Source organism: Hypanus sabinus, chromosome 5, assembly GCF_030144855.1.
Source record: "Hypanus sabinus isolate sHypSab1 chromosome 5, sHypSab1.hap1, whole genome shotgun sequence".
Taxonomy (NCBI): Eukaryota; Metazoa; Chordata; class Chondrichthyes; order Myliobatiformes; family Dasyatidae; genus Hypanus; species Hypanus sabinus.
Window position 1 is genome coordinate 176792970 of NC_082710.1, and position 14363 is coordinate 176807332.

Below are 14363 nucleotides of genomic sequence, written 5' to 3' on the forward strand. Positions count from 1 at the left end.
ATCTCCAGGGCTAATCCAAGTACACAATCTACGTTGATTGTTTTTATACCAAGTATTGGTGATCACTTGGTTGTTTCTGACACACCAATCAGTAAACCTTTCTCCATTTTCATTTTTCTCCCCTAATCCAAAAGGTCCTGTGATGTTATCAACCCTTCCCTGTCCAACTTTGGAGTTAAAATCTCCCATGAAGAGTTTTATATCCTGAGATTTACATTGCTCATAAGCACTGTCGAGATCTTCATAAAACTTGTTGATATCCTCTTCAGTGATCAGTGGATCCACATCCCGTCACACACTCCTGTCACCTAATTCCCTGATAGGAGATCCAGTATTGCATTCTCTCTACTTGTGACAGCTACATGTTGAGGAAACTTTCCTGAAACATTTGATGATCTCTATCCGACCCAACTGTCTGCGATCTCTCTGTGAATTTGCTCCTCTAAATCCTGCAGACTGTAGGGTGGTCGGTAATATAATACCGTTAACGTGGTCATAACTTTCTGATTCCTCAGTTCCACCCATATAGCCTCAGTAGACGAGCCCTCCAGTCTGTCCGGCCTGAGCACTGCAGTAACACTTTTCCCAGGCTGGTGATACCAGATTTCCCTCTTTAATGTATAATGCTCTATCATATTTGCCAATTTTGCTCCCATGTTTAAAAACATGTCTAAAACAATGGAACCTGGAACACTGAGCTGCCGGTCCTGCCCCTCCTCCAACCGATGGCTACAATGTCATAATTCCACGTGCTGATCCACGCTTTAAGCTCACCCGCCTTACGTACAGTACTTCTTGCATTGAAATGGATGCAACTCAGAACATTCTTCCCACCACACTCAACCTTTCAATTGCTGTCTTTGTACGGAGTGTTAACAGCATCTTTTCCCACAACTGCTCCATATCTGCTCTGGCACTTTGGTTCCCATCCCCTGCAAGACCAGTTTACACCACTCCACCCCACCCCACCAACCCAGAGCAGTACCAGCAAATCATCCCACTTGCAAACAAAACATACAAACTGTTATATTCTCTGCTTCAGCCTGTGAATGCAATCATGCCACATGACTCTTCCTCCTTTGTGAGAACACATCACCCTGAACTCCTTCAACCTCCTGAATACCTCCCATTACACCGAGACTGACTCATTTTCAAAAGCTGTTTATACTAAACCTCTCAGTTTAGTAACACAAGATCTTACCTTCATGGCCACATATCCTCTTCCACTCTGAAAACAGAAAGAACAGACAAGACTGAAGAAATCTCTCGTGGATTTAGTGTGCAATTAATTTCACAGGAAACGGCTTTAGATACATAATCAGCCCCTAATTCTGTGTCACAACTTGTAGGTCAGAAGGTAAATGTTTATCCTCAAGGACCACGTCAGTAACTTTCCCAGAGTCTCAGTCTCCAGCATTACCATTTCCCATGGGGTGGAAGATACAAAAGCCTGAACCAGTCTAAAGGACAGCTTCTACCCTGCTCTGATAAGACTATTGAATGGTTTCCTAGTACAATCAGATGCACTCTTGATCTGACAATCTACCTCAATGTGATCTTGCTCCTTATCATTTCCCTACTCTGCACTTGCTCCGGAGCTGTTACACTTGCTCCGGAGCTGTTACACTTGCTCCGGAGCTGTTACACTTTCTCTGCATGTTGTTGTTTTACCTCGTTCTATCAATGCACAGTGTCATTAATTAATCTGTACGAACAGCATGTGTCACATACCCTGGGTTACCAAACCAGCAGAAATGGAACAATACGTTGGAGTCTGGTATTACTGTAAACTGAGTAATACAGTAATATAAAATGCAAATATATATATATATATATATAAAACAGGTTAGCAATGATATATTCTGTGTGTATATATACATACATACAGAAGTGTGGAAATATGAATCAAAACCAAGCTCCATCAGTCTAGGGGGTCAATGAATAGTCTTATTGATGGTGCAGAGTTCAGTTCAGTTCAGTTCAATGCACTGTGGAGTGGAGGTGGGGAGGTGGATGGGGAGAGAGGTGGGGAGGAGAGAGGGAGAGGGGAGGGGCAGTAAAAAGTGGGAGTGGGAGAGAGTGGAGGACGGAGGAGTGAGAGATGGGTGTGAGAGATGAGGGGAGAGAGGTGGGGGTTGTGATGGGGGGAAAGATGGGGAGATGGTTGGGGGAGAGAGGCAGGGAGAGATGGGGAGAGACATGGGGTGTGAGAGGTGGGGGGAGAGAAGGCTCGGGAGGGGGTGTGAGACGGGAAGGAGACTGGGAATGGGGGTTGTAGAGAGATGGCAGGGAATGGTGAGGGAGAGAGGAGGGGAAGTAGGAGTGCGAGGGAAGGGAGAGCTAGAGTGGGGGCAGAGAGGGGAATGCTGAGAGGGGGAAAGGGAGAGACACAGAAAGATGGGAGGGGAGAGGGAGAGTTAGTGGGGATAGAGACGGGGAGAGAAATGGGGAAGAGAGATTGGGGAGAAAGAGAGGAGGGCACAGAGGGGGTGGGTGAGGGACAGAGAGAGAGGTGAGGGGGTGGGGAAGAGCAGGATAGTGGATAGAGAGAGAAGGTAGAGAGGGAGTGGGTAAAGAGAGAGGAGAGGGTGTAAAGAAGGCAGAGGGGTGCTGGAGATGGGGAGAGAATGGCTTGAGGTTTGGGACAGAGGGGGAGAGGGGGTGGGGGAGAAAGAGAGAGGGGAGAGAGAGGAAAGAGAGGGAGGGGCAGAGAGAAAGCAAGGGTGGGGGAGATGGGCTGAGGAGAAAAGGGGGAATAAGAGAGGAGGGAAAGGAGTGGGAAGAGGGATGTGAGGGAGAGAGGGTGGTGATGTAGGGAGAGCTCAGGGGTTAGAGGGCACGAGCATTAGGGAGAGGGGGACGGAGATTGGGGATAGAGAGTGGGGAGATGGGGAAGAGAGAGGTGGGGAGAGAGGGGGTAGTGGAATGGTGTAGAGGGTTAGAAAGGCTGGTAAAAAAGGGGGTTTGAGAGGTGGTAGAGAGAAAGAGGGAGAGGGGTAGAGAGAGGGGAGAGATGGTAGAAAGAGGGTTTGAGAGAGAGTTAGGGAGAGCGGTTTACAGACAGATGTTTAGGGACAATGTAGAGGGGGGGTTACATGGCGGGGTAGTGAGAGAGGAGTAGAAAGACAGTAGAGAAGGAGGGAGTAGAGAGTGGGTAGATGGAGACAATGGGTAGACAGAGAGGGTGAAAGAGAGAGGGTAGAGAGACAGGGTAGAAAGAGGGAGTTAGAGAGAAGGGGTAGACGGAGAGGTGGGTAGAAGGAGAGAAGGTAGTAGAAGAACAGAGAAGGTAGGGAGAGCAGGTAGAGAGAAGAGGGTAGACAGAGAGGGGGTAGAGAGAGGGGGGTTTAGAGAGGGTGAGGGTAGAGAGTGGGTTAGGGAGAGTAGGGAAGAGAGAGGGGATAGAGAGAGAGGGTAGAGATGGGTTAGGGAGAGTGTTAGATAGAGAGGGTGTAGAGAGGTGATAGAGAAAGAGAGGGGGTAGAGAGAGGGGGGTTAGAAAGTGGCCGGGGTTGAGAGGGGTTTGTAGTCTGTGGGTAGTGGTGAGTAAAGAGAGTTGGTTTTGAGTGAGGGTTTTGGGGGGTTAGAGGGAGGATTGTGCAGAGATTGGGGGCTTAGAGTGGTTTAGAGGTGAGCAGTGAGAGATGGGATAGAGAGAGAAGGGGAGGGGGTAGAGAGACGACTAAGGAGAGAGAGAGAGTAGAGAGAGGGGTAGAGAGAGAGGAGGCTTGGGAGGTGGCTGGAGAGAGGTGAGAGTGTGTGTGGGAGGTGGGGGGAGTGTGGGGGTGAGAGGGAGAGTGGGTGAGAGGAAGTGTGGGAGATGAGGGCGGAGTGCCAGAGGTGAGGGAGGTGAGAGGAGAGTGTGCTAGGTGAGGGTGGAGTACGGGTGGTGACGGGGAGCGGGGGAGGTGAGAGGGAGCGGGGGAGGAGAGGGAGAGTGTGGGGGGTGGGGGGAGTGCCAGAGGTGAGGAGGCAGTGTGGGAGGTGAGAGGGAATTGAGGAGGTGACTTTAGAGTTGGGAAGATGAGGAGAGGGTTGAGTGGTGGAGGTGAATGGGGAGTGTGGGATGTGAGGGGGAGTGAGGAAAGAGAGTGGAGTGTGGTAGGTGGAGTGGTGGAAGTGAGGGAGAGTGGGGGTGGTGAGGGAGAGTTGAAAATTTGAGCGGGAGTGCCAGATGTGAGGGTGGAGTGAGGGGAGCTGAGGTGGGAATGGGGGAGGTGAGGGGGTTGGGTGGGAGGTGAGAGTGAGTAGGGGAGAGAGGGAAAGGGGAGGTGATGGAGAGTATGGGAGGTGAGGGGGAGTGCCGGAGGTGAGGGTGAGTGTGGGAGGTGAGGGAGGAGTGTGCTAGGTGAAGGTGAGTGTGGGAGGTGAGGGGCGAGTGTCGAGGTGAGGGGTGAGTGCGGGAGGTGAGAGGGAGTGTGGGATGTGAGGGGGAGTGTGGGTGTTGAGGGTATGTAGTAGAGAGAGGGAAAGGGGAGGTAAGGGAGAGTGTCGGAGGTGAGGTGGGAGTATAGAAGGGGGAGTGGGAGGTGAGGGCAGAGTGCCAGAGGTGAGAGGGGAGTATGCTAGGTGAGGGAGGAGTATGGGGGGTGAGGGGTAGAGTGAAAGGTGAGGGAGGAGGTGAGGAGGAGCGTGGGAGGAGAGGGGAGGTGAGGTAGATTTGGGGAGTGTCGAGGTGAGGGGTGAGTGTGGGAGGTGAGGGGGAGTTTGGGAGGTAGGGAGGAGTGTGGCAGGAGAGGGGGTGTGGGAGGTGAGGGGGAGTGTGCAATGTGAGGGTGACTTTGGGAGGTGAGCGGGGATTGTGTGAGTAGTGAGGGAGAGGGGAGGGAAGGGTGAGTGTGGGAGGTGAGGGGGAGTGTGGGAGGTGAGGGAGGAGTGGGGGATGTGAGGGAGGACTGGGATGGGGAGGCGGAGTATGGGAGGGGGCAGCGTGGGAGGTGAGGGGGAGCGGGGAGGTGAGGAGGAGTGTGGGGGTTGACGGGTGAGTTGGGGAGGTGAAGGCGGAGTGCCGGAGGTGAGGGAGGAGTGTGCTAGGTGAAGGGGGAGTATGGGAGGTGAGAAGTGGCATGTCGAGATGAGGAGTGGGGGAGTTGAGGGGGGTGTGGATGTGAGTGGTGTGTGTGTGGAAGGTGAGGAGGGAGTGTGGGAGTTGAGGGGAGAGTGTGGGAGGTGAGGGGGAGTGTGGGAGTTGAGGGGAGAGTGTGGGAGGTGAGAGGGAGTGTGCGATGTGAGGGGGAGTGTGGGAGGTGAGCGGGGATTGTTCGAGTAGTGAGGGAGAGGGGAGGGAATGGGGAGTGAGGGAGGTGAAGGGTGATTGAGGGAGATGAGGGGTGGGTGTGGGAACTGAAGGAGGGTTGTGGTATTTGAGGGTGACTGTGGGAGGTGAGGGGGAGTGTGGGAAGTGAGGGAGGTGTGGGAGGTGAGGGAGGAGTGGGGTGGGGAGGCGGAATATGGGAGGGGGCAGTGTGGGAGGTGAGGGGGAGCGGGGGAGGTGAAGAGGGGTGTGGGAGTTGAAGGGTGGGTTGGGGAGGTGAAGGTGGAGTGCCGGAGGTGAGGGAGGAGTGTGCTAGGTGAAGAAGGGTATGGGAGGTGACGGGTGGAGTGTTGAGATGAGGGGGAGTGGGGTGTTGAGGAGGAGTGTGGGATGTGCTGGGCAGTATGGGAGGTGAGGGGGAGCGGGGAGGTGAGGAGGAGTGTGGGGGTTGACGGGTGGGTTGGGGAGGTGAAGGCGGAGTGCCGGAGGTGAGGGAGGAGTGTGCTAGGTGAAGGGGGAGTATGGGAGGTGAGAGGTGGCGTGTCGAGATGAGTGGGAGTGGGGGAGTTGAGGGGGGTGTGTGGAGGTGAGGAGTGTGTGTGTGGAAGGTGAAGGGGGAGTGTGGGAGGTGAGGGAGGAGTGTGGTTGTTGAGGGTGAGTGTGGGAGGTGAGGGGAGAGTGTCGAGTTGAGGGGAGAGTTTGGCAGGAGAGGGGGAGTGTGAGAGGTGAGGGGAAGTGTGGGAGGTGAGGGGGAGTGTGGGAGGTGAGGGGAAGTTTGGGAAGTGAGGGGGAGTGTGGCAGGAGAGGGGCAGAGGGGAGGAAAGGAAGAGTGAGGGAGTTGAAGGGTGAGTGTGGGAGATGAGTGGTGGGTGTGGGAGCTGAGGGAGGGGTGTGGTATTTGAGGGTGTGTGGGAGGTGAGGGGCAGTGTGGGATGTGATGAAGTGTGTGCGAGGTGAGGGGGTGCTGGAGGTGAGGGTGGAGTGGTGGGAGATGAGGTGGAAATGGGGGAGGTGAGGGGGAGTGGGGGAATTGAGGAGTAGGGTGGGGTTTGAGGAGTGATTTGGGGAGGAGAGGGTGAGTGTATGAGATGAGTGTTGAGTGGGGGAGGTGAATGGGGAGTGGGGGATGTGAGGGGTGAGTGTGGGATGTGAGGGGGAGTGAGGGAAGTGAGGGGAGTGTGGTAGGTGGAGTGCTGGATGTGAGGGAGATTGGGGGTGGTGAGGGAGAGTCGGGAATTTGAGCGGGAGTGCTGGAGGTGAGGCTGGAGTGGGTGGAGATGAGGTGGGAATGGGGGAGGTGAGGGGGTTGGGTGCAAGGTGATGGGGACTGTGGGCGGTGAGAGAGGAGTGTGGGGGTGAGAGGGTGTATGGGAGTTGAGAGGGAGTAGAGAGAGGGAAAGGGGAGGTGAGGGAGAGTGCGGGAGGTGAGGGGGAATGCCGGTGGAGAGGGAGGATTGTGCTAGGTGAAGGGGGAGTCTGGGGGGAGAGGGGTTGAGTGTTGAGATGAGGGGGAGTGGTGTTGAGGGGGTGTATGGAGGTGCGGGGTGTGTGTGGAAGGTGGGGTGGAGTGTGGGAGGTGAGGGGTGGGTTTGGGAGCTGAGGGAGGGGTGTGGTATTTGAGGGTGAGTAGGGAGGTGAGGTGGAGTGTGGGGGTTGAGGGGTGAGTTGGGGAGGTGAGGGAGAGTGTGGGGGTTGAGGGGTGAGTTGGGGAGGTGAGGGGGAGTGTGGGAGGTGAAGGCGGAGTGCTGGAGGTGAGGGAGAGTGCTGGAGGTGAGGGAGGAGTGTGCTAGGTGAAGGGGGATTATGGGAGGTGAGAGGTGGAGTGTCGAGATGAGGGGGAGTGGAGGGGGTGCGTGGAAGGTGAGAGGGGTGTGTAGGAGGAGTGTGGTAGTTCAGGGTGAGTGTAGGAGGTGAGGGGGGAGTGTCGAGGTGAGGAAGAGTGTGGGAGGTGAGGGGGAATGCCGGTCAGAGGGAGAAGTGTGCTAGGTGAAGGGGGAGGCGGGGGGGAGAGGGGTTGAGTGTCGAGATGAGGGGGAGTGGTGTTGAGGGGGTGTATGGAGGTGAGGGGTGTGTGTGGAAGGTGGGGTGGAGTGTGGGAGGTGAGGGGGAGTGTCGGGGTTGCGGGGTGAGTTGGGGAGGTGAGTTGGAATGTGGGAGGTGAGGGCAGAGTGCCAGAGTTGAGGGGAGTGCCGGAGGTGAGAGGGGAATGTGCTAGGTGAGAGGGGCGTACGGGATGTGAGGGGGAGTGTGGGAGGTGATGGGGAGTTTGGGAGGTGATGGGGGAGTGTCGCAGGTGAGGGAGGAGTGGGGGGAGGTGAGTGGTAATGTGGGAGGTGAGCAGGGATTGTGCAAGGTGAGGGGGAGAGGGGAGGTAAGGGGGATTGAGGGCAGTGAGGGGTGAGTGAGGGAGTTGAGGGGTAAGTGTGGGAGGTGAGGGGTGGGTTTGGGAGCTGAGGGAGGGGTGTGGTACTTGAGGGTGAGTAGGGAGGTGAGGTGGAGTGTGGGGGTTGAGGGGTGAGTGCCAGAGGAGAGGGAGAGTGCTGGAGGTGAGGGAGGAGTGTGCTAGGTGAAGGGGGATTATGGGAGCTGAGAGGTGGAGTGTTGAGATGAGGGGGAGTGGAGGGGGTGTGTGTGGAAGGTGAGAGGGGAGTGTAGGAGGAGTGTGGTAGTTCAGGGTGAGTGTGGGAGGTGAGGGGGGAGTGTCGAGGTGAGGAAGAGTGTGGGAGGTGAGGGGGAGTGCTGGAGGTGAGGGAGGAGTGTGGGAGGTGAGGGGGGAGTGTGGGAGGCGAGGGGGAGTATGGGAGATGAGGGGGAGTGAGGGAGATGAGAACAGAGTGTGCTAGGTGAAGGGGAGTATGGGAGGTGAGGGGTGGATTGTCGAGATGAGGGGGAATGGGGGAGTTGAGGGTCTGTGTTGAGGTGAGTGATTAGTGTGTAAGGTGAGGGGGTGTGGTGGAGGTGAGGGGGAGTGTGGGAGGTGAGGGGAAGTTTGGGAGTGGAGGGGAAGTTTGGGAGTTGAGGGGAAGTTTGGGAGTTGAGGGGAAGTTTGGGAGTTGAGGGGGAGTGTGGCAGGAGAGGGGCAGATGGGAGGAAAGGAAGAGTGAGGGAGTTGAAGGGTGAGTGTGGGAGGTGAGTGGTGGGTGTGGGAGCTGAGGGAGGGGTGTGGTATTTGAGGGTGTGTGGGAGGTGAGGGGCAGTGTGGGATGTGATGGTGTGTGAGGTGAGGGGGAGTGCTGGAGGTGGGGGAAGTGCCTGAGTTGAGGGTGGTGAGAGGGGAACGTCCTAGCTGAGAGGGGCATATGGGAGGTGAGGGGTGGAGTGTTGAAATGAGGGGCAGTGTGGAGGTGAGTGGTGTGTGTGGAAGGTGAGGGGGAGTGTGGGAGGTGTGCGGCGAGTATGGGGTGAGGGAAGGGTATGTGAGGGGAACGGTGGGAGGTGGAATTTGAGGGGTGAGTGGTTAAGGTGAGAGGGAGTTGGGGATGTGAGGGGGAGTGTGGGAGGTGAGGGGCAGTGTGGGTAGTGGGGTAATGTGGGAGGTGAGGGGGAGTGTGGCATGTGAGGGGGAGTTTGGGAGGTGAGAGGGAGTGTGGGATGTGAGGGGGAGTGTGGCAGGTGAGGGAGGGGAGGTAAGTGGGAGTGAGGGAGATGAGGGGTGAGTGGGGGAGGTATGAGGGAGTGTGGGAGGTGAGGGTTGAGTAGGTAAGTTATAGGGAGCGTGGGACGTGAGGGGGAGTGTGGGAGTTGAGGGGTAGTGTCGAGTTGAGGAAGAGTGTGGTAGTTGAGGTTCAGAGTGGGTGGTGGGGGTTAATGTGAGTTGTGAGGGGGAGTGTGGGAGGTGAGGGCGAGTGTGACAGGTGAGGGAGGAGTGGAGGAGGTGAGGGGGCATAGGGAAGAGAGGGAAAGTGGAGGTGAGGGAGAGTTGGGAAGTGAGGGGGAGTGCCGGAGGTGAGGGAGGAGTGTGCTAGGTGAACGGGGAGCATGGGAGATGAGGGGTGGAGTGTCGAGATGAGGGGGAGTGGGGGAGTTGAGGGGTGAGTGTGGGATGTGAGGGGGTGTGTGGCAGGTGAGGAGGAGTGTGGCAGGTGAGGGAGGAGTGGGGAAGGTGACGGGGAGTGTGGGATGTTAGGGGGAGTGTGGGAGATGAGGGGGAGTAGGGGAGAGAGGGAAAGGGGAGGAGAGGGAGAGTGCCGGAAGTGAGGGAGGTGTGTGCTAGGTGAGGGCAGAGTATGAGAAGTGAGGGGTGGAGTGTTGAGGTGTGGCTGAGTGGGGGTGTTGAGGGGTGACTGTGGGAGGTGAGGGAGAGTGGGGGATGTGAGCGGGAGCTTGGGAGGTGAGGGGGTGTGCCGGAGGTGAGGGAGGATGACCGGAGTTGAGGGAGTAATGTGCTCGGTGAAGGGGGAGTATGGGAGGAGAGGGGTGAAGTGTCGAGCTGGGGGTGCAGTGGGGGAGTTAATGGGGTGTGTGGAGGTGATGAGTGAGTGTGGGAGGTGAGGGAGGGGTGTGGGAGATGAGGGAGGGGTGGGGAGATGAGGGTGAGTGTGGGAGGTTGAGGGGGTGTGTGGGATGTGAGGGGGTAGGGGAGGTTTGGAAGGGAGTGTGGGAGTAGAGGGGGAGAGGGGTAAGTGAGGGTCGAGTGGGGGAGATGAGGGTGGAGTAGGGGAGGTGAAGGGGGAGTATGGGAGGTGAGGGGGAGTGGGGGAGTGTCAAGATGAGGGGGGAGGGGGGAGTTGAGTGGGTGTGTGCAGGTGCAGGGTGAGTGTGGGACATGGGGAGTGTGGGCGGTGAATGGAAGCGTTGGAGGTGAGGTGGAGCGGGGAGGTGAGGGGGAGAGTGGGGGTTGGGGGGTGAGTTGCAGAGGTGAGGGGTGAGCGGGAATTGTGGGAGGGGAGGGGGAGAGGGGAGGTTTGGGGGAATGAGGGAGGTGAGGGGTGAGTGTGGCAGTTGAGGGTGAGTGTGGGAGGTGAAGGGGAGTGCGGGATGTGATGGGGAGTGTGGGAGGTGCGGGGAAGTGTCGGAGGTGAATGGGAGCAGTGTAGGTGAGGGGGATTGTGGGGGTTGAGGGGTGAGTTGGGGTGGGGGAGTGTAGGAGGTGAGGTCGGAGTGCTGGACATGAGGGAGGAGTGAGAGAGGTGAGGGAGGAGTGAAGGATGTGAGAGGGGAGTGTGCTAAGTGAGGGGGGAGTATGGGAGTTGAGGGGTGGAGTGTCGAGGTAAGGGGGAGTGGGGGATTTGAGGAAGTGTGTGGAGGTGAGGGAGGAGTGTGGGAGGTAAGGGAGGAGTGTGGGAAGTGAGGTAGGGGTGTGGAAGGTGAGGGGTGTGTGGAGGTGAGGGGGAAATGTGGTTGAGGGGGGAATGTAGGAGGTGAGGATAAGCAGGTGAGGTTAAGGGGAGTGTGGGGGTGAGGGGTGGGTGTTGGCGGTGAGTGGGAGTATGGGGGTGGGTGTTGGCGGTGAGTGGGAGTATGGGGGTGGGTGTTGGCGGTGAGTGGGAGTGTGGGGGTGGGTGTTGGCGGTGAGTGGGAGTGTGGGGTGTGATAGCAGAGTATGCGAGGTGAGGGGGGAATATGGGAGGTGTGGGGGGAGTGTTGGAGGTGAAGTGGTGTGTAAGGGATGAAGGGTGAGTGGGGGAGGTGAGGAGGGAGTGTGGAGTGTGAGGGGGAGTGGGGGATGTGAGGGGGTAGTGGGGGAGTTGAGAGGGAGTGTGGGAGCTGAGCGGGGAGTGGCTGAGTTGAGGTAGGAGTGCGGGATGTGAGGGGAGGCGGAGGTGAGGGGGAGTTGCGGACGTGAGGGTGGAGTGTGGGATGGGGAGTGAGGGAAGTGAGGGAGTGTGGGAGGTGTGGGAGCATGGGAGGTGAGGCGGAGTGGGGAGGTGAGGCGGTCAGGGGGTGTGGCATAGTTGAGGGGGATGTGTGTGAGGTGAGGAGAGAGTGGGGATGTGAGGGGGAGTGAGGGATGTGAGGGGGAGTGGGGGAGCTGAGTTGGGGAGGTGAGGGGTGAGTGGAGAGATGAGGGGAGAGTAGTGAGATATAACAATTACAGCACGGAAACAGGCCATCTCAGCCATTCTAGTCCGTGCCAACGCTTACACTCACCTAGTCCCACTGGTCCACACTCAGCACATAACCCTCCATTCCTTTCCTGTCCATATACCTATCCAATTTTACTTTAAATGACAATACCGAACCTGCCTCTACCACTTCTGCTGGAAGCTCATTCCACAAGGCTACCACTCTGAGTAAAGAAATACCCCCTCGTGTTACCCTTAAACTTTTGCCCCCTAACTCTCAAATCATGCCCTTTTGTTTGAATCTCCCCTACTCTCAATGGAAAAAGCCTATCCACGTCAACTCTATCTATCCCCCTCATAATTTTAAATACCTCTATTAAGTCCCCCCTCAACATTCTACGCTCCAAAGAATAAAGACCTAACTTGTTCAACCTTTCCCTGTAACTTAGGTGCTGAAACCCAGGTAACATTCTAGTAAATCTTCTCTGTACTCTCTCTATTTTGTTCTCTCTAAATTATCTTTCATATAATTTTGTGACCAGAACTGTACACAATACTCCAAATCTGGCCTTACCAATGCCTTGTACAATTTTAACATTACATCCCAACTCCTAGACTCAATGCTCTGATTTATAAAGGCCAGCATACCAAAAGCTTTCTTCACCACCCTATCCACATGAGATTTCACCTTCAGGGAACTATGCATCATTATTCCTAGATCACTCTGTTCGACTGCATTCTTCAATGCCCTACCATTTACCATGTACGTCCTATTTGGATTATTCCTACCAAAATGTAGCACCTCACACTTATCAGCATTAAACTCCATCTGCCATCATTCAGCCCATTCTTCTTACTGGCCTAAATCTCTCTGCAAGCTTTGAAAACCTATTTCATTATCCACAACGCACCTACCTTAGTATCATCTGCATACTTTCTAATCCAATTTACCACCCCTTCATCCAGATCATTAAAGAATATGACAAACAACATTGGACCCAGTACAGGTCCCTGAGGCACACCACTAGTCACCGGCCTCCAACCTGACAAACAGTTATCCACCACTACTCTCTGGCATCTCCCATCCAGCCACTGTTGAATCCATTTTACTACTTCAATATTAATATCTAATGACTGAACCTTCCTAACTAACCTTACGTGCGGAACCTTGTCAAAGGCCTTACTGAAGTCCATATAGACAACATCCACTGCTTTACCCTCGTCAACTTTCCTCGTAACCTCTTCAAAAAAATTCAATGATTTGTCAAACATGAACTTCCACGCACAAATCCATGCTGACTGTTCCTAATCAGACCCTGTCTATCCAGATAATTAAATATATCATCTCTAAGAATACTTTCCATTAATTTACCCACCACTGACGTCAAACTGACAGGCCTATAATTGCTAGTTTTACTCTTGGAACCCTTTTTAAACAATGGAACCGCATGAGCAAAACGCCAATCCTCCAGCGCCAGCCCCGTTTCTAATGACATTTGAAATATTTCTGTCAGAGCCTCTGCTACCATGGAGCTCTCAAACTTTTAACCTTTCCTTTCAACCTAACAGGAACATAAAGATTCAGTACCCTCAAAATTTCACCTTTAAATGACCTCCATTTCTCCATTACATCCTTCCCATAAAACAAATTGTCCCAATTATTTATGGTTTTATATTGCAATACTTCCTCACTATTCTTGGTGGTGCGGCTGTAACGAAACCCAATTTCCCTCGGGGTCAATAAAGTATGTCTGTCTGTCTGTCTGTAAGTCCTTTTGCATCTCCTCAAAGTTAGCCTTTCTCCAATCAAAAATCTCAACCCCGGGTCCAGTCCTATCCTTCTCCATAATTATACTGAAACTAATGGTATTGTGATCACTGGACCTGAAGTGCTCCCCAACACATACGTCTGTCACCTGACCTATCTCATTCCCTAACAGGAGATCCAACACTGCCCCTTCTCTCGTCAGTACCTCTATGTATTGCTGCAAAGAACTATCCTGCAGACATTTTACAAACTCCAAACCATCCATCCCTTTTACAGATTGGGCTTCCCAGTCTATGTGTGGAAAATTAAAATCTCCCACAATCACAACCTTGTGCTTTCTACAAATATCTGCTATCTCCTTACAAATTTGCTCCTCCAATTCTCGCTCCCCATTAGGTGGTCTATAATACACCCCTATAAGTGTTATTACACCTTTCCCATTCCTCAATTCCACCCAAATAGTCTCCCTAGACAAGCCCTCTAATCTATCCTGCCGAAGCACCGCTGTAATATTTTCTCAGACAAGCAATGCATCACCTCCCCCTCTTGTCCCTCCGATTCTATCACACCTGAAGCAATGAAATCCAGGAATATTTAGTTGCCAATCACACCCCTCCTGCAACCATGTTTCACTAATAGCTACAACATCATATTTCCAGGTATCAATCCATGCTCTAAGCTCATCGACCTTTCTTACAATGCTCCTAGCATTAAAATAAATGCATTTAAGAAACTCTCCACCTCTTCCTCTCTGTTCATCCCTAACGATGTGATCAACTTTATAATCTCTTTCTTCCTTCTCCCCTACATCTTCGGTCTGAGCACTCCCCTTCTCTATCACCTGCCTATCCTCCCTCACACACTGTCTACTAGCTTTCTCTATTTGTGAACTAACCTCCTCTCCCCTAGTCTCTTCAAATTGATTCCCACCCCCAACCATTCTAGTTTAGTCTCCCCAGTAGCCTTAGCAAACCTATGATGATTTGATGAGGGGGAAGTGGGGGAGGTGAGAGGTGTGTGGTAGTTGAGGGTGAGTGTGGGATGTGAGGGGGGGTGTGGGAGGTGAAGGAGAGTGTGAGAGGAGAGGGGGAGTGGGGGAAGTGAGGGTGGAGTTGGGGAGGTGAGTCGGAGTGTGGGAGGTGAGGGAAGAGTGCAGGAGGTGAGGGGGAGGGGGAGTTGAGTGGAGTAGGGGAGGTGAGGGTGTGTGTGGGAGGTGAGGGTGTGAGAGGTATTATTCGGACCTTCAGGACTGTCGGACTGCAGAACACGGGTGCAGACACAGGGTGAGTGTGGGCTGGGATCAGCAACTTCTGACCTTGTAATATTCCAGCCTGTG

General features: G+C 54.5%; 1 protein-coding gene across 2 annotated transcripts in view; it reads right to left on the minus strand.

The window, feature by feature from the left end:
- The window catches only part of LOC132394656 (butyrophilin subfamily 1 member A1-like), an 88284-nt gene that overhangs the window by 15622 nt on the left and 58299 nt on the right, over positions 1 to 14363 (minus strand). For both annotated transcript variants that reach the window (XM_059971018.1, XM_059971017.1), the window contains one exon: positions 1202 to 1228. In XM_059971018.1, coding sequence (XP_059827001.1) covers positions 1202 to 1228 — 27 coding nt within the window. The remainder of the gene's footprint in view (positions 1 to 1201; positions 1229 to 14363) is intronic.